General features: G+C 44.6%; 1 protein-coding gene across 1 annotated transcript in view; it reads right to left on the minus strand.

The window, feature by feature from the left end:
• LOC144599958 (regulator of G-protein signaling 14-like) overlaps positions 1–19,703 on the minus strand; it is a 118,665-nt gene that overhangs the window by 22,167 nt on the left and 76,795 nt on the right. Inside the window, 4 exon segments of the mRNA XM_078411238.1 lie at positions 1,834–1,949; positions 5,986–6,127; positions 10,827–10,991; positions 16,212–16,355. Of these exon segments, the coding sequence (XP_078267364.1) occupies positions 1,834–1,949; positions 5,986–6,127; positions 10,827–10,991; positions 16,212–16,355 (567 nt within the window).

Below are 19,703 nucleotides of genomic sequence, written 5' to 3' on the forward strand. Positions count from 1 at the left end.
CGAGACCCTTCTTCAGAAGAATCTGCAGTGCCTTCCTCTAGAATTAAACAAGTAAACTCTCCTTGGCCCTGTTCTGGGCTGACTTTAACCATGGCTGGTGTGGCTAGAGAAAGGCTGCCAACTTAATGTCAACTAGACCAGGAATGCAGTGCTACCGGTTCTGTAGAAAAAAAGCCAAAATAAACAGCGGGGAATTTTAACCAGCGGGGAATTTAACACTGGCCACTCGGGCACCAGTGACAGCTCTGGCATCTAAACAATTAGCACTGCAACACTGAATTAGACCCACAACTGTTGGAAATGGAAATTCAATTAATAAAGTCAACCCCGATCAAAATTTTCCCTTGTTAGCAAATCACATCCTACATCCAGGGTGAAATGTGCATCCAGCCCCAGATTCCCCACAATACAGAAACAACTGGTGCAAAATATCTTGATTTTAAAAGGGAAAGTAATAAGAGAACACGGGAGATCAGGCGTGTGACCTACTCCGAGCCACAGAAATGGAATTTCCAGAGGAATTTCCAGAGGAAATTCACCAACCATTAGGCACGCCAGGAGAAAAAAATACTGAATTTCAAGTATACTGGAAGGTTGTAGAGGTTGTGGAGAGATGAGATTTAGCAGAATACTGCTTGGATTAGAGGGTATTCACAATGAGGAGAGGATGGACTAATTTGGATTGGTTATTTCCGTGTTGAATGCTGAGGGGAGACCTGGTAGAAGTGTATAACATGAGAGCTAGACAGTCATGAGTTTTTATTTCCCATAGTGGAAATGTCAAAGAGTGAATAGGTTTAATATGGGTGGGGGTGGGGGACAAGATTTAAAGGAAATGTGCAGGGCAAGTTTTGTTTTACACAGAGTGGTGAATATGCTGCCGGAGATGGAGGTGGAGGCAGATTAGACAATGAGAAAGACATGTGCATTTGCAGGGAATGGAGGGATATGGATCACATGAAGGCAGAGGATATTAGTATAATGTGGCATCATGTTCAGCACGCACATTGTGGGCCGAAGGAGCTGTTCCTTCACTGTATCTGTTCAATGTTGGACATTCTATGTTCTACACATTATGTAAATGAATTCCATTCTAACCCATTGGCATAATTTCCTGAAGTAATAAAATCAGACAGCGCATAAAATATTATTATTCATTTTCTTCAAGCATTAAAGGATATTCCTTGATGCCTTGAAGATGGTGTAGGTCCTTGCAAGAATGTTATGCAGTTAAAAATGAGAATAATAAATGAGAAAGATAATTGTTATAATGTTTTACTTGTTAAAGAAACATTGTGTTGGGAACCAGCAATAAGGGAATTAATCAGGATTGTTTGTTGGCACTAATGTTTTTTGAGCTGTCAAAGAATCTCTTTAAATTATTCTTTTTGTGACATTTTTTTAAAGCTTGAACATAAAAATGTGCACTGTGGAATTGTAACCAGTAAATTGCTCTGTGTGGATGGTTTAACGTCATTTTTAGTTATTTAAAATCAGTTCATTCAAAAGATGCGGACTGCAAAATGATTGAAAATCCATCTGTTTCATTTCTAGCTGTGCCACACTAATAGCATCAACCTACCACTTCTAAAAACATAAGAGTATTTCATCATGACTTTCTTTTTCATTACGCGGACTGATTGCACTGGTTCATAAGGTTATAAAAATTAGATCGAGATGAAATCCTAACCAGGTAATCAGTTTGAAAACCTTTGTTGATTGCAGCCATGCCAGAAATGCTACACCATAATTAGTCTCATCAACTGTAACTCTGTACAGCTGAATCATTTAACCTCCATCACCAAGGCTACATTTTCCTCTGTCGTACTGTACCTCAGTTCTGGAACTCGCAAAGCTGAGGTAGCCCAATTCCATGCTGGCTGTGGAATACACAGACCCCTGCGATTCACGGCGAGATAGGGAGAGACCATTGCTCTCTGAAAAATCCACTAAAACAAAAAGTGAGGTAGAGATTTGTTAGTCATAATGTAAAATGCTTCTGCATCAGAAAGTGCCTGAGTTAGCTTCTTGGAGGGAGTCGGTAGATGTGCCGACCATCTGGATTCCTAGGCCACAAGATCATGCCACAGAATCAATCCTGAAGCTTCATCAAAATAAGATACCTTGAACAGTGGATGGTGGGGTGGCTATCAATTTAGCATGTGTGTTAAGGCTTCAATCGCTATTATTATCCCCTCCACAGACATGTATGAGTGGAATAGTGGAACGACTAGCAGAGGTGTTGCCTCACATGGATGCACAGTTTGCAGAGATGCTGTCACACCTCCAGTGAGCCAGTATCAATCAATTAAATATGGAAACATTTATTCCAATGAAATCATTGTTGGTCTCTGCTTGAAGTAGGGGTGGAGGCAGATTCAATAATAACCATCAGAAAGAAATTAGATAAATACTTGAAACAAAGAAAAAAAGGAATAACTATGTGGCACAAATCTAAATGGGGTAGCAACCATAATGAGGTGATGCCAACGAATAGTGAAAGGCCTGGATAGAGATTGGACATGGAGAAGATGTTTCCAACAGTGGGAGAGTCTGGGACTAGAAGTCATCGTCTCTTGAAGGACGTTCCTTTAGGAAGGAGATGAGGGGGAATTACTTTAGCCAGAGGGTGGTGAATCTGTGGAATTCATTGCCACAGAAGGCTGTGGAGGCCAAGTCAATGGATATCGTTAAGGCAGAGATAGATAGATTCTTGAGTAGTACGGGTGTCAGGGGAGAAGGCAGGAGAATGGGGTTAGGAGGAGAGATTGATCAGCCATGATTGAATGGCGGAGTAGACTTGACGAGCCGAATGGCCTAATTCTGTTCCTATCTCTTATGAACATGTTCTGCTGTGTTAAACTATGAACTGATGCAGTCGGTGAGGTGAGATCGATTCTGAAATTCATTTGAGTAGGGAGTTGGAGAGGAATAATTCTGGAACATTGAATATTTCCAAGATGGAATGCCTGCCCTATTGGCCTGATGGTTTTGTGTGGTGAGCATTGTGGTCTGGAAGGTACTGCAGTACAAACTTTGGTGAGATTGCTCTTGTGGTGGTAAATCTGATCATTTTAGGAGTGGGTGCTAGCTCTTTTCAATGCAGCAACAGAGACGATGATTAAAATAACCCAAACATAGAAACATAGAAACATAGAAAATAGGTGCAGGAGTAGGCCATTCGGCCCTTCGAGCCTGCACCGCCATTCAATATGATCATGGCTGATCATCCAGCTCAGTATCCCGTACCTGCCTTCTCTCCATACCCCCTGATCCCTTTAGCAAAAAGGGCCACATCTAACTCCCTCTTAAATATAGCCAATGAACTGGCCTCAACTACCTTCTGTGGCAGAGAATTCCACAGACTCACCACTCTCTGTGTGAAGAAATGTTTTCTCATCTCGGTCCTAAAAGATTTCCCCCTTACCCTTAAGCTGTGACCCCTGGTTCTGGACTACCCCAACATCGGGAACAATCTTCCCGCATCTAGCCTCTCCAACCCCTTAAGAATTTTATATGTTTCTATAAGATCCCCCCTCAGTCTTCTAAATTCCAGCGAGTACAATCCCAGTCTATCCAGTCTTTCTTCATATGTAAGTCCCGCCATCCCAAGGATCAATCTGGTGAACCTTCTCTGTACTCCCTCTAAGGCAAGAATGTCTTTCCTCAGATTAGGAGACCAAAACTGCACACAATACTCCAGGTGCGGTCTCACCAAGGCCCTGTACAACTGCAGTAGAACCTCCCTGCTCCTAAACTCAAATCCTCTTGCTATGAATGCCAACATACCATTCACTTTCTTCATTGCCTGCTGCACCTGCACGCTTGCTTTCAATGACTGGTGCACCATGACACCCAGGTCACGTTGCATCTCCCCTTCTCCTAATCGGTCACCATTCAGGTAATACTCTGCTTTCCTGTTCTTGCCACCAAAGTGGATAACCTCACATTTATCCACATTATATTGCATCTGCCATGCATTTGCCCACTCGCCTAATCTATCCGTCACTCTGCAGCCTCCTAGCATCCTCCTCGCAGCTAACACTGCCACCCAGCTTCGTGTCATCTGCAAACTTGGAGATATTGCATTCAATTCCCTCGTCCAAATCATTAATATATATTGTAAATAACTGGGGTCCCAGCACTGAGCCTTGCGGTACCCCACTAGTCACTGCCTGCCATTCCGAAAAGGACCCGTTTATTCCTACTCTTTGCTTCCTGTCCGCCAACCAATTCTCTATCCACCTCAACACTGAACCCCCAATACCGTGTGCTTTAAGTTTGTACCCCAATCTCCTATGTGGGACCTTGTCGAAGGCCTTCTGAAAGTCCAGATATAACACATCGACTGGTTCTCCCTTATCCACTCTACTAGTTACATCCTCGAAAAATTCTATAAGATTCGTCAGGCATGATTTGCCTTTCATAAATCCATGCTGACTTTGTTCGATGATTTCACCACTTTCCAAATGTGATGCTATCACATCTTTAATAACTGACTCTAGCATTTTCCCCACTACCGATGTTAGGCTAACTGGTCTATAATTCCCCGTTTTCTCTCTCCCTCCCTTTTTAAAAAGTGGGGTTACATTAGCTACCCTCCAATCCTCAGGAACTACTCCAGAATCTAAAGAGTTTTGAAAAATTATCACTAATGCATCCACTATTTCTGAGGCTACTTCCTTAAGCACTCTGGGATGCAGCCTATCTGGCCCTGGGGATTTATCGGCCTTTAATCCATTTAATTTACCTAACACCACTTCCCGACTAACCTGGATTACCCTCAGTTCCTTCATCTCGTTAGACCCCCGGTCCCCTGCTATTTCCGGCAGATTGTTTATGTCTTCCCTAGCGAAGACAGAACCAAAGTAGTTGTTCAATTGGTCTGCCATCTCCTTGTTCCCTATGATCAATTCACCTGTTTCCGACTGCAAGGGACCTACATTTGTCTTAACTAGTCTTTTTCTCTTATAAAAGCTTTTTCTATAAAAGCTTTTGCAGTCAGTTTTTATGTTCCTTGCCAGTTTTCTCTCATAATCTATTTTCCCTTTCCTAATTAAGCCCTTTGTCCTCCTCTGCTGGACTCTGAATTTCTCCCAGTCCTCAGGTATGATACTTTTTCTGGCTAATTTATATGCTTCATCTTTTGTTTTAATACTATCCTTGATTTCCCTTGTTAGCCACGGATGCACTATCTTTCCTGGTTTGTTCTTTTGCCAAACTGGGATGAACAATTGTTGTAGTTCATCCATGCAACCTTTAAATGCCTTCCATTGCATGTCCACCGTCAACCCTTTAGGTATAAATTGCCAGTCTATCTTGGACAATTCACGTCTCATACCCTCAAAGTTACCTTTCTTTAAGTTCAGAACACGTGTTTCTGAATTGACTTTGTCACTCTCCATCCTAATGAAGATCTCCACCATAAACTACCCAAAGTGCTATTCAGTTATGACTGGTAGAAATCAAGTTCAGTTTCAGTGTCAGGATATGAGGCAGTGCTCTACGTTATCCATCAGTGTGCCAATGTTCGCTCTCAGGAATTTCTGGATCAGTACTAGAGGCAGCAGGCCGTGGTCAAACTGTAATACAATTTGGAGCCATCATTTGCAGGAAAGGATAATGATGGTAGAAATTTGCAATAAGCACACACTCAGAAATGAGAACAAACTGTCCGAACCTGCTGGCAGCGAGAAACCACTGGATCAAACTCACAATATGGAAACAAATGACTTCAATGAAGCAGTATACATCGTGCAGCAGTTTCTGTATTGCATGATTAATGGCATCAAGCAGGGGTGCTTATTCTTACTGAAAGATGCCAATGTCTGTTAAATAATGGGAGAATCTGGCATCCTCTTACAGTAGATGTTAGAGTGCCTTATTAAAACATGCTGCATCTGTAAATTAACATTGCCAACCATCATATTGATGCCATTACAACTTAGTTTGCATTGGTTTACACTTTTCCATCATTTGTCTGACCTCCCAAGGAGTCTCCTTTCTCTTTCCTCCGGCTTAATTTGCTCGTGCTCTTCCATGGCTTATTTTGCAAGTTTGCTTCCTTTCTCACGATACTCTCCTGTCGATGGCCGCTGAAGGACTTTCCCGGCTTCAGTTTCAGCTTCTGTTTGGTGGCAGCAAGGAACATTTCATTGTAGTTATCATCCTGCTTGACTCAATACTTGGAAGGGTTATGCAATCTTATATCGACCATGTACCTTCTCTATGGTCAGCAAAATTGTCCACCACATGTATTAGAGTTAATGGAGCAGAACTGGCTGAGAGAATAGAGGTATATTTGTGGTATGCATTGTGTCAAAAGTGAGACCAAGAATAAACGTTGCATTAATCATAAATCACTTCAAGTTGGAGGACAATTTGCACTATTCAACATACCAGAGCAATATAAATCTAGAAATGAATGCTAACTTAATAACACAAGAATTAACAATAGCCAATTACTTCCTCTTTATGAGAGAGTAAGTACAGTCACATTTCTTCAAGTTGGGAATTTCAAATGTTTCAAAATTTTCCATTAATTAAACAAAATATTTATCTTATTTGCCCACTCTCTCGTATCCTGATTTTTCTTTCCTCCCTCTCTATTTAGTTTAGAGATACAGCGCGGAAACAGGCCCTTCGGCCCACCGACTCCGCACCGACCAGTGATCCCCACACACTAACACTGTCCTACACACATTAGGGTCAATTTACATATACACCAAGCCAATTAACCAACAAACCTGTACGTCTTTGGAGTGTGGGAGGAAACCGAAGATCTCGGGGAAAACCCACGCGGTCATGGGGAGAACGTACAAACTCCGTACAGACAGCACCCATAGTCGGGATGGAACCCGGGTCTCCGGTGCTGCAAGCGCTGTAAGGCAGCAACTCTACCGCTGTGCCACCGTGACCGCCCACATTTTCTATTTCTCTTCTATTTCTATTCCCTCTATTTCTCTTCCCCTACCTGAATGGGGAATAATTCACACATTCAGGATCCTGCTCCTGCATCTGTTTGCTTCACAATTACTATACGTCCTTGGCTGAGGAGATGGTTTGGTTGCCCATCTTCACCATGTCATGACTCACCCATTACTCTTGTTGCACATTATTAGTTTGCACACAAGGTAAAAATGTTTAAAATACATCAACTCCAGTTGGTGAATTTGTCAAGACAATAGACAATAGGCAATAGGTTCAGGAGGAGGCCATTTGGCCCTTCGAGGCCAGCACCACCATTCACCGTGATCATGGCTGATCATCCACAATCAGTACCCCGTTCCTGCCTTTTCCCCATATCCCTTGACTCCGCTATCATTAAGAGCCCTATCTAACTCTCTCTTGAAAGTACCCAGGGATTTGGCCTCCACTGCCTTTTGAGGCAGAGGCATTTGGCTTCAGAAGCAGGGGTATAAAAAACCAGAGGACATAGGCTTAAGTTGGGGGGGAGGGGGGGGGAGAGTTAATAGGCACCTGAGGGGTAACTTTTTCTCACAAAGGTGTATGGAAGAGATAGTTCAGGCAGGTACTATTGCAATGTTTCAGAAACATTTAGGCAGGTACATGGATAGGACAGCTTTAGAGGGATATGGACAAAACACAGGCAGGCGGGACTAGTGTAGATGGGACGTGTTGGCCGGTGTGGGCAAGTTGGGCCGAAGGGCCTGTTTCCACACTGTATGACTCTATGACTCCACAAGCAACTAGCCGCATGTCCAAATCTAAGACAAGATGGCAAGAGCTGAGGCCTGGGGAAATGCAAAAGTAGCATTTATCACGTCAGATCCAATACATACCACTGATACATTTAAAATGTATTCCAATAATAATTACGCGGTCAAAATATTCAATATACTTCAGCAAGAATGGAAAAATGAATTCCTCTTTTACGTAATCAAGGACGAGGCAACATAATCTAAAAACTAAGGTAAGGTTTTTTGGAGAAGTTTCACACCAAAGGTAGTGTAAATCTGGAATTCTTCAAAAAATGCACAATAACAGGAGTTTGTACGAGTGAGGCTGTTAAAATGTTAAAGATGTCGTTTACAAAAGATGGATGGTGGACATTTCAAAGTGCTGGAGTCTGGAATGAAGGCATAGTGGTCTCTTCCTGTTGTGGTGTTCCACTGCCGTTTTCTTTTGTTAACTTTCAGGTTATTTCATTCGCGAGGACCAGCCTACACATAAAGACGTTGACTTGCGCAGTTATCTGCTGCTGTGTGAGCTGAACGTTAGGACTACCTCATCAGTGAGCCAGGTAGGGTGATCATTCAGCAATAATAAGGCAAACTGGAAACAGGATTATGCATGTTTACACAAAGGATTGCAGATGCTGGAATCATGAGCAAAACACAAAATGCTGGCGTAACAAGGGGTCAGGCAGGCAGCAATGGGGAGGGGGAGGGAATGGAAAAACAGTTTTTTGGGTTGTGCCTCTTCATCAGTTTGGAGAAGAGTCTCGATACATAACATCGTCGATCCATTGTCTTTGTAGATAATGCCTGACCCGTTGAGTTACTCCAATACTTTGTAATGCACAGAAGTATGTTTATTAGCCGAGAAGATAATGAATATTTTAAGGATCTTATTGCTCCTTTCGCCTGAGGGATACTGTCATGTGATTGACCATGAAATTATTACATGCTCGAAGTTCTGGATGAGGACCAACTAAGAAGCCAAGAACACAAGAAATTAGGATAATGGGTACTCAGTCTCTCAGGCCTATTCTGCCATTCAATGTAATCATGGCCAGTCCCTGATAGCCTCAACTACTCTTCTGTATTCCTAGAGCTTTCAGTTTATTCCCAGCAACCGTCATTCCCAATAACCAGTGCTTCCATTTTTTACATGTTTATTGATCTCCACCTTAATAATACTTAGTGATCTGTCCACCACCACCTTCAGGGACAGATAATTACAAAGCTTCTGCACCCTCTGAAAGAAGGACTTCCTGCACACCCATGTTTTAAATGACTGGCCCCTTACTTTGTAGCTCTGTCCCCTTCTTCAAGATAGTCCCACTGGTGGAAATATCTCAACAAAGACTGATTAGAGGTAATGTTGCTATGATAAATTACAGTTGGGGTCAAACCCGAAACGTCACAGTCTCAGAATAAAGAGGAGGCCGTTTAAAACTGAGGTGAGAAGGAACTTTTTCACCCAGAGAGTTGTGAATTTGTGGAATTCTCTGCCACAGAGGGCAGTGGAGGCCAAATCAATGGATGGATTTAAGAGAGATTTGAATAGAGCTCTAGGGGCTAGTGGAATCAAGGGATATGGGGAGAAGGCAGGCACTGGTTATTGATTGTGGAAGATCAGCCATGATCACAATGAATGGCGGTGCTGGCTCGTAGGGCCGAATGGCCTCCTCCTGCACCTATTTTCTATGTTTCTATGTCACCCATTCCTTCTCTCCAGAGATGCTGCCTGACCCACTGAGTTACTCCAGCATTTTGTGTCTATCTGATTAGAGGTAATCTCAGCTGGGGACCAGTTCAGACCTCACAATGCATGACATGAGGTGGAATCAGCTCCAGGCAAGTCATCTCACCCAAGTCAAGCCCCTAGGAGATACCACAACTGTCCTCTTCAGGACGGGCAGTACGGTGGCACAGCAGGAGAGTTGTTGCCTTACAGCACCAGAGACCTGGGTTCGATCCTGACCATGGGTGCCATCTGTACTGAGTTTGCACATTCTTCCCGTGACCACGTGGGTTTTCCCCAGGTGCTCAGGTTTCCTCCCACACTCCAAAGACGGACAGATTTGTAGATAAATTGGCATTGGTAAAGATTGTAAATTGTCCCTAATGCGTGGGATGTGCTAGTGTGCGGGCATCACTGATTGGAGCACTCAGTGAGCAAAAGGGCCTGTTTCCTCGATGTATCTAAACTAAACTAACAGGACATTGAAAGCCATCAGTAAGTGATCTTACCCACTGGGAGGTGGAATCTACAAATTAAGAGCCTACAGATTGGAATACAGATTGTAGAGGTCTCCTTTCAGTGAGGCCATTCAGTAGGTTGTAGGTTAAAGGTCATAACATACGTGTAGGAAGAAACTGCATATGCTGGTTTACATGGAAGATAGACGCAAAATGCTGGAGAAACTCAGCGGGACAGGCAGCCTCTCTGGAGAGAAGGAATGGGTGACATTTCGGGTCGAGACCCTTCGTCAGACTCGAGAGACAATAGACAATAGACAATAGGTGAGGAGGAGGCCATTCGGCCCTTCGAGCCAGCACCGCCATTCAATGTGATCATGGCTGATCATTCTCAATCAGTACCCCGTTCCTGCCTTCTCCCCATACCCCCTGACTCCATTATCCTTAAGAGCTCTATCTAGCTCTCTCTTGAATGCATTCAGAGAATTGGCCTCCACTGCCTTCTGAGGCAGAGAATTCCACAGATTCACAACTCTCTGACTGAAAAAGTTTTTCCTCGTCAGTTCTAAATGGCCTACCCCTTATTCTTAAACTGAGGCCCCTTGTTCTGGACTCCCCCAACATTGGGAACATGTTTCCTGCCTCTAACGTGTCCGACCCCTTAATAATCTTATACGTTTCGATAAGATCTTCTCTCATCCTTCTAAATTCCAGTGTATACAAGCCTAGTCGCTCCAGTCTTTCAACATACGACAGTCCCGCCATTCTGGGAATTAACCTAGTAAACCTTCGCTGCACGCCCTCAATAACAAGAATATCCTTCCTCAAAGTTGGAAACCAAAACTGCACACAGAACTCCAGGTGCGGTCTCACTAGGGTCCTGTACAACTGCATAACATAACATATGGTACGTTATCATAGAATGGAGCAGGGCCTTACCTTCTTGAAGCTTTCCTGGTCATGTTTGGAATCAAAGGATGTGCTTCCTCTCAGGGAGCTGCAGCCAGGGAGTGACCAACCCTCCACCTCTGCCAGCACGCACTGCTGGTAAAGTGGGGACTTCACAAAACGGGTGTAGCTGTCAAACTTCATCAGGTTAAAGATCTATGGAGAGATATTACAGATCAATGCAGCAAACCCAAAATCAAGCATCACGGAGGTTACATCATCCACAACTATTTATGGCATTAGAATGTGACGATGCAGTTTCAAGTTCAAGGATGGAAGGGTAGATATTTGTCTTTAATGGAAATGGATGCTAAACGCGGATGAGGGATTGGTTAGCCGAATATGGATGTACAGGTCAGCCACCTTACACGGCCTAGGCACCATATATTTGGGGGTCTTCAGGAAGTGGGGGGGGGGGGGGGGGGGGATCTCAAGTGCACTTTCGTAATTTTGTCCGGATTAAAGGAAGTGCCTGAACACCAGTTGCTGGAAGATTGGTGGTGGCCCTGTACTAATGGGACGGGGTGGTGAGCGTGATGTGGTGCTGTTGACTCTGACTTGCAGTGATCCGGAGTTCATTCCTGCCCTCAGCGTTCTCTGTGTGAAGTTTGCACTACAGTGCAAACTCCACACAGCCTACAGTGTGTGGGCTTACAGCGGCCCCCGGGCCTAATACGGGACAGTCAATTCAGCCCAAAATACGGGATGTCCCGGCTAATACAGGACAGTTGGCAACCCCTACCCCCCTGTGACTGTTTTGTTCCACTTCCCAAAGATCGGCAGCTTGGTGGAATAATTGGTCGTTGTACATTGTCTCCAGAGACTGTGGGTGGTAGAACTGATGGGAAAGTGAGTAGCAAGAAACATTAGTGGGAATGGGATTGGTCCGTGAGCCAGCATCACAAGATCACAAGTTATGGGAGTAGAATTAGGCCATTCGGCCCATCGAGTCTACTCCACCATTCAATCATGGCTGATCCATCCAAGCATAGATGTGATGGTTCCGCAGAGCTCGGTGCTGGGGCCGCTACGCTTCGAGTTGTATATTAATGATTTAGATGAGGGGATTGAAAGCTTTGTGGCCAAATGTGCTGATGATACGAAAATAGATGGAGGGGCCGGTAGTGTAGAGAAAGGAGGGACTCTGCAAAAGGACCTGGACAGGTTGGGAGAGTGGGCAGAGAAGTGGCAGATGGAATATAGTGAAGCAAAGTGTGGAGTCATGCATTTTGGTAGCAGGAATATAGGCGTAGATTCTTTTCTAAATGGGGATAGAATCCGGAAATTGGAGGTGCAAAGGGACTTGGGAGTGTGGGTGCAGGATTCCCAAAACGTTAACCTGCAAGTCGAATTGGTAGTAAAGAAAGCAAATGCCCTCTATTTCTAGAGGGCTTATAATCAAAAACAGAGGTGTGATGCTGAGGCTCAATAAGGCGCTGGTCAGGCTGCATTTGGAGTACTGTGAGCAATGTTTGGCACAATATCTGAGGAAGGATGTGCTGGCTCTGGAGAGGGTCCAAAGGAGGATTACAAGGATGATCCCAGGAATGAGTGGGTTAACCTATGATCAGCGTTTGAAGGCACTGGGCCTGTACTTGTGGGGTTTAGAAGGATGAGGCGGGACTCATTGAAACATACAGAATTGTGAAAGGCTTGGATAGAGTGGATGTGGAGAGGATGTTTCCACTAATGGGAGAGTCTAGGAGTAGAGGTCATAGTCTCAGAATTAAAGGATGTTCTTTTAGGAAGGAGATGAGTAGGAATTTTTATTAACGTGGTGAATCTGTGGAATTCTTTGCCACAGAAGGCTTGGGAGGCTATGTCAGTGGATATATTTAGGCAGAGATAAATAGATTCTTGATTAGTACGAGTGTCAGAGGTTATGGGGAGAAGGCAGGAGAATGGGGTTAGGAGTGATAGATCAGCCATGATTGAATGGCAGAGTAGACTTGATGGGCCGAATGGCCTAATTCTGCTTCTATCACTTATGATCTTATGATCTTATGATCTCACGATGGTCTGAATGGCCTAATTCTAGTTGTGAGAATATATGGAGGGTTCAACCAGAAGACCTCTTTTTTTAACAGAGGGAACTTCTTCACAGGAGAATGCCTGAGGCTGCTATGTAAAAATACTTTCAGAATGCATTTGATGGAGTCCCTCAAGAGACTGTTGGTCAAACCTGAAGCTTGTGGAATTGAATGACAATGATTCACCACTCTAAATGGTGATGAGTTTACACTTCACGTTTTAACAAAGAAACTAAAATACCCGGGTGCAAATGAAGTCAAAACATTAATACTTATATTTTTTTCCCCCTTCTTGACAAAAACAACAGACAATTTGCCTTTAGTGAATCAACTCTAAAGTGATGAGGCAGAAGATTTTATTCTGACACACCACTCTCACTTTTCTTTTGGGATGTTCGTGAGATCTGTCCTCACCCTCTGGCTGTTGTGAGGTAGTGCTGCACTGGTGGAGATGCCACACTTGCAGGTGAGATGCTACATCATGGTCCAAAGGATATTAAAAATCCCCATGCCAGTACTTTATAGGAGAGCTGTTGAGTTCTTCTCATTGTCCTTGCCACTACTCATTCCCAAGCCAACATTAGTCAAGGAGATTAAATAGGTATTATCTCATTGTTACTCATTGGACCAGCATTCTAGAAGAATGAGAACATTTGGTATGTCATAAGGTCACGTGGTAGGAGCAGAATTAGGCCATTCAGCCCATCTAGTCTACTCCGCCATTCAATCACGGCTGATCTATCTCTCCCTCCACACCCCATTCTCCTGCCTTCTCCCCATAACCCCTGACACCCATACGAATCAAGAATCTATCTATCTCTGCCTTAAAAATATCAATTGACTTGGCCTCCACAGCCTTCTGTGGGCAAAGCTTGTTGATGAATACTCTTTAGAAATGCTGCAGGTGTTTGGTAGAGACCATATTGACTGGTTGCAGCATAGCCTGGTTTGGCAGTCAAATGAGGGAGATTACAGAGACTGTAAGAAAATAACTGCAGATGCTGGTACAAATCGAAGGTATTTATTTCACAAAACGCTGGAGCAACTCAGCAGGTCAGGCAGCATCTCAGGAGAGAAGGAATGGGTGACGTTTCGGGTCGAGACCGAAGAAGGGTCGAGACCCGAAACGTCACCCATTCCTTCTCTCCTGAGATGCTGCCTGACCTGCTGAGTTACTCCAGCATTTTGTGAAATAAATACCTTTGAGATTACAGAGACTGGTAGACACTGCGCAGTCCATCACATTATTGACCCCCCACCATCAAAGGCATCTTTTTTTTAAATCAAAAAGTGTATTCAATTATTAAAAATAATAATTACAATACAAAAAAAATAAAACAGAATCCACCACCATAATACCAGACATACAACTGTTATAATCCTTGTCCAGGATGCATCCAACCCCCTCCAATGGTGCCCAATGGTCCCGGAAATCCCCCAGGGTGCCCGTGGACAGCACGTAGTCCCTCCCCTACACCACCTGGGCACGGACCAAAGATGTCTTCAGGAGGCACAGCCTCAAAATGGCAGCCAATATCAGTAAAGAACATCAGCCTGGCCACACTCTCATTTTGCTCCTAACATCGAAAGGTATAGGAGTTTGAAAACCAGGAGTAGGCCATTCGGCCCTTCGAGCCAGCACCGCCATTCAATGTGATCATGGCTGATCATTCACAATCAGTACCCCGTGCCTGCCTTCTCCCCATACCCCCTGACTCCGCTATCCTTAAGAGCTCTATCTAGCTCTCTCTTGAAAACATTCAGAGAATTGGCCTCCACTGCCATCTGAGCCAGAGAATTCCACAGATTTACAACTCGCTGACTAAAAATGTTTTTCCTCATCTCCATTCTAAATGGCCTACCACTTATTCTTAAACTGTGACTCCTGGTTCTGGACTCCCCCAACATTGGGAACATGTTTCCTGCCTCTAACGTGTCCAACCCCTTAATAATCTTATATGTTTCAATAAGATCCCCTCTCATCCTTCTAAATTCCAGTGTATACATGCCTAGTTGCACCAGTCTTTCAACATACGACAGTCCTGCCATTCCGGGAATTAACCTAGTAAACCTACGCTGCACGCCCTCAATAGCAAGAATATCCTTCCTCAAATTTGCACACAGTACTCCAGGTGCGGTCTCACTAGGGCCCTGTACAACTGCAGAAGAACCTCTTTGCTCCTATACTCAACTCCTCTTGTCACAAAAGGCCAACATTCCATTGGCTTTCTTCACTGCCTGCAATACCTGCATGCTTCCTTTCAGTGACTGATGCACTAGGACACCCAGATCTCATTGTACATCCCCTTTTCCTAACTTGACACCATTCAGATAATAATCTGCCTTCCTATTCTTATCGCCAAAGTGGATAACCTCACACTTATCCACATTAAACTGCATCTGCCATGCATCCGCCCACTCACACAGACTGTCCAAGTCACCCTGCAACCTCATAGCATCTTCCTCACAGTTCACACTCCAACCCAGCTTTGTGTCATCTGCAAATTTGTTAATATTACTTTTAATCCCTTCATCCGTCATTAATGCATATTGTAAATAGCTGTGGTCCCAGCACTGAGCCTTGTGGTACCCCACTAGTCACTGCCTGCCATTCTGAAAGGGACCCATTTATCCCCACTCTTTGCTTTCTGTCTGCCAACCAATTTTCTATCCATGTCAGTACCCTACCCCCAATACCATGTGCTGTAATTTTGCCCACTAATCTCCTTTGTGGGATCTTGTCGAAGGCTTTCTGAAAGTCAAGGTACACCTCATCCACCGGCTCTCCCCTGTCCATTTTCCTAGTTACATCCTCAAAAAATTCCAGAAGATTAGTTAAGCATGATTTCCCCTTTGTAAATCCATGCTGACTCGGAACGATCAGTAACCCGTGCCTGCCTTCTCCCCATATCCCTTGATTCCACTAGCCCCTGGAGCTCTATCTAACTCTCTTTTAAATTCATCCAGTGAATTGGCCTCCACTGCCTTCTGTGGCAGAGTATTCCACAAATTCACAACTCTCTGGGTGAAAAAGTTTCTTCTCACCTCAGTTTTAAATGGCCTCCCCTTTATTCTTAGACTGTGGCCCCTGGTTCTGGACTCCCCCAACATTGGGAACATTTTTCCTGTACATTGGGAACATTTAAAAAATATTCCCAATGTTAAAGCAATATAAATTCAAGATACTTTCAAAATACTTCAGGTTACATGTGCACCAAGCAGCTTTCCAAAAAGCACCTCCTGAGGTAGTTGACCCTGTGAATGCAGATGTGAGAGATAGTTTAATCCATAGATGTTTGGACGCGTGGTCATGAAGCAGGCGGAGATGAGGACTGGTATACAGTACCTGAAGCTGTTGTGCTTTGAACATATCCGATCGGGGATCATTAAGGATATCTTCCTCCAGTTGAGCCTGACTGTCAATGTTGATGGGACTGATGGAGCTGCTGGACAGGTATGTGCTGTAGATCTCGCCAGCACTCTGTGAGAGCTGGACACAGCACAAAGAGAATTAGGTCAAAGCAGTGCCGTTCCATATGTGTGGGAGCGACACAAATACTGAGAGATAGCAGAAATTATTATTAATCTGAGATTCTCCCCTCACTCGGGTTGCCAACTTTCTCACTCCCAAATAAGGGGCAAAGGTGACGTCACCGCCCACGCCCCACGTGACCTCACCCAGCCAGCGTCCATGTGCTCCCGCTCCATCAATGGTGACCGCACGGGCTGGGAGGCAGGTTGCTACGCAACCTCCGTTAGGCAAACGCACTCGGCCCCGCTCCCACTCCGTTAGCGTACAGGGTCTGGGCCTACAGCGGCCCCCGGGCCTACAGCGGCCCCCAGGCCTACAGTGTCTCGGCCTACAGTGTTCGGGCCTACAGTGTCCGGGCCTACAGTGTCCGGGCCTACAGTGTCCGGGCCTACAGTGTCCGGGCCTACAGCGCCACCCCGGGCCTAATACGGGACAATTAATTTAGCCCAAAATACGGGACGTCCCGGCTAATACAGGACAGTTGGCAACCCCTACCCTTCACCCACTCCAATCACCCCTTCCAAATGTGCAGCCCTCCATTCGATATGATAAGATACGATACGATATGATATGATGCAATATGATACGATACGATACGATACAATACAATAGAACTTTATTTATCCCAGGAGGGAAGTTGGTCTGCCAACAGTCATAAAACACAACAAGATGCATGAAACGTTAAATTAAAGTGATGAATGGAAAGTCCAGGATTGGAGGTGTGCAAAGATTGGGGAAAGGGGGGGGGGGGGGGATGGAGAGTCAGTCTACCTCACGACAGAATGGCAGAAGGGTGAGGAGCTGTACAGTGTGATATCCACAGGGAAAAATTCACATCCTATCTCTCACAACACGTTCCCCTTTCTCAATCTTTCTGTCTGCATTTCAGGAGCTGATTTTCCACAGATTTCTAAAGCAAACCCATTATATTCCACTTGTGTAGCCTACAACCCAACATCATGAATGTTGAATTCTCCAATTATAGATCGCTATTTCCCCTCCAGCCCACCAGTTCTAAGAAGGGTCCTGACTTGAAATACCATCTGCCCACCTGCTTGCCAAGTTCTTCCTGCAGTTTGTCTCGTCAATAGTGACACCACCAAAACACTACATCTCTTCTACCCGGTGTTCTACCACCACTCCCCACCATGCACACTTGTCTCTCCAACCCCCCCCCCCCCCCCCCCCCCCCGCCTACACGCTCCTCCATCTCTCAGTCCATATCCCCTTCTCCAGTTATCCCATTTGTTCATCACCCACCTTCCCTACTCCAGGTCTCCTATTTGTCTCCACTTTCCCATTCCCTTCTGCCAGGCATCCCTCCCTTTGGTTCCATTCCCGACCTTCCTTTCTTAGCAGATTCCACCATTTGCGTCGTTTTGCGTTCTCCACCTATCGCATCCTCCTCTTCGCCCAGCCGAATTGTCAGACATTCAACCCCCATTATCTTACCAGCTCTTGCCCCAATCTCTCCCCCTTTTTCTCTCAGCTATTTCCCCAATAGCCCACCAGTTCTAAGAAGGGTCCTGACTTGAAATACCGTCTGCCCACCTGCTTGCCAAGTTCTTCCTGCAGTTTGACTGGTCAAAAGTGACACCAAAACACCACATCTATTAGATGGCAACTGCAGATATCCAGACCAGACCATCCCACACATCCCACGTGAATGACTGCTCACTAAGGCTTTTCCCTGGTGGCATCAAGGCCCATCCACCCAGCAACTGCCCCTGCGCCTGGCCAGGATGTCTACCCTTGACCTACAACTTTAGGCTGTGCACACCCTACGCAAGACGAAGAAGTTTGTCTAGTTATTGATCTTTACAATAGGTAAAGTAACAAACATGCCCAGAAATCTAAAATAAACCAATGAACAGAATCAAGACTGCTGCTTTTAAAACCAAGGAATTAAAAGTAAACATATTATAAATGCTTTTGCTCATGAATTTTTAACTTCTGATTTAAGAAATAATCATCCTCAATCAGAAAATGCCAGAGCTACTACATAATGTAGACAATAGACAATAGACAATAGGTGCAGGAGTAGGCCATTTGGCCCTTCGAGCCAGCATCTCCATTCAATGTGATCATGGCTGATCATTCACAATCAGTACCCCATTCCTGCCCTCTCCCCATACCCCCTGACTCCGGTATCATTAAGAGCTCTATCTAGCTCTCTCTTGAAAGCATCCAGAGAATTGGCCTTCTGAGGCAGAGAATTCCACAGATTTACAACTCTTTGAGTGAAAAAGTTTTCCTCATCTCCGTTCTAAATGGCCTACCCCTTACTCTTAAAATGTGCCCCCTGGTTCTGGACTCTCCCAACATTGGAACATGTTTCCTGCCTCTAACGTGTCCAACCTCTTAATAATCTTATATGTTTCAATAAGATCCCCTCTCATCCTTCTAAATTCCAGTGTATACATGCCTAGTTGCACCAGTCTTTCAACATACGACAGTCCCGCCATTCCGGGAATTAACCTAGTAAACCTACGCTGCACGCCCTCAATAGCAAGAATATCCTTCCTCAAATTTGGAGACCAAAACTGCACACAGTACTCCAGGTGCGGTCTCACTAGGGCCCTGTACAACTGCAGAAGGACCTCTTTGCTCCTATACTCAACTCCTCTTGTCACAAAAGGCCAACATTCTATTGGCTTTCTTCACAGCCTGCTCTACCTGCATGCTTACTTCCAGTGACCAATGAACAAGGACACCCAGATCTCGTTGTACGTCCCCATTTCTTAACTTGACACCATTCAGATAATAATCTGCCTTCATGTTCTTACCACCAAAGTGGATAACCTCACACTTATCCACATTAAACTGCATCTGCCGACTCACACAATCTGTCCAAGTCACCCTGCAACCTCATAGCATCTTCCTCACAGTTCACACTGTCACCCTGCTTTGTGTCGTCTGCAAATTTGCTAATGTTACTTTTAATCCCTTCATCTAAGTCATTAATGTATATTGTAAATAGCTGCGGTCCCAGCACCGAGCCTTGCGGTACCTCACTAGTCACTTAAGAAGCATTGGATCGATAGGTTACAAAATTATCGGACTTAAAAGATGAAATTGGAATAAATCCAGTCTACTGATTTGATTAGGCAGTTTGCCAGGAGGGAGGAGATAAGAGACTGATGATAGTACGTGGAATCAAATTGCCTAGTGCGACTCTGTGGGGCATTACAGGGGCTTCAACTCTGCCACAGCATTGATAGATGAAGGAGTAGGGAGAGTATATCAGTTTGCTAATGATATCAAATTAGGTTAACAGCTTTGACGAAAACAGCAAGTTGCAAAGGA

The sequence above is a fragment of the Rhinoraja longicauda genome, chromosome 14 (assembly GCF_053455715.1).
Source record: "Rhinoraja longicauda isolate Sanriku21f chromosome 14, sRhiLon1.1, whole genome shotgun sequence".
NCBI lineage: Eukaryota > Metazoa > Chordata > Chondrichthyes > Rajiformes > Arhynchobatidae > Rhinoraja > Rhinoraja longicauda.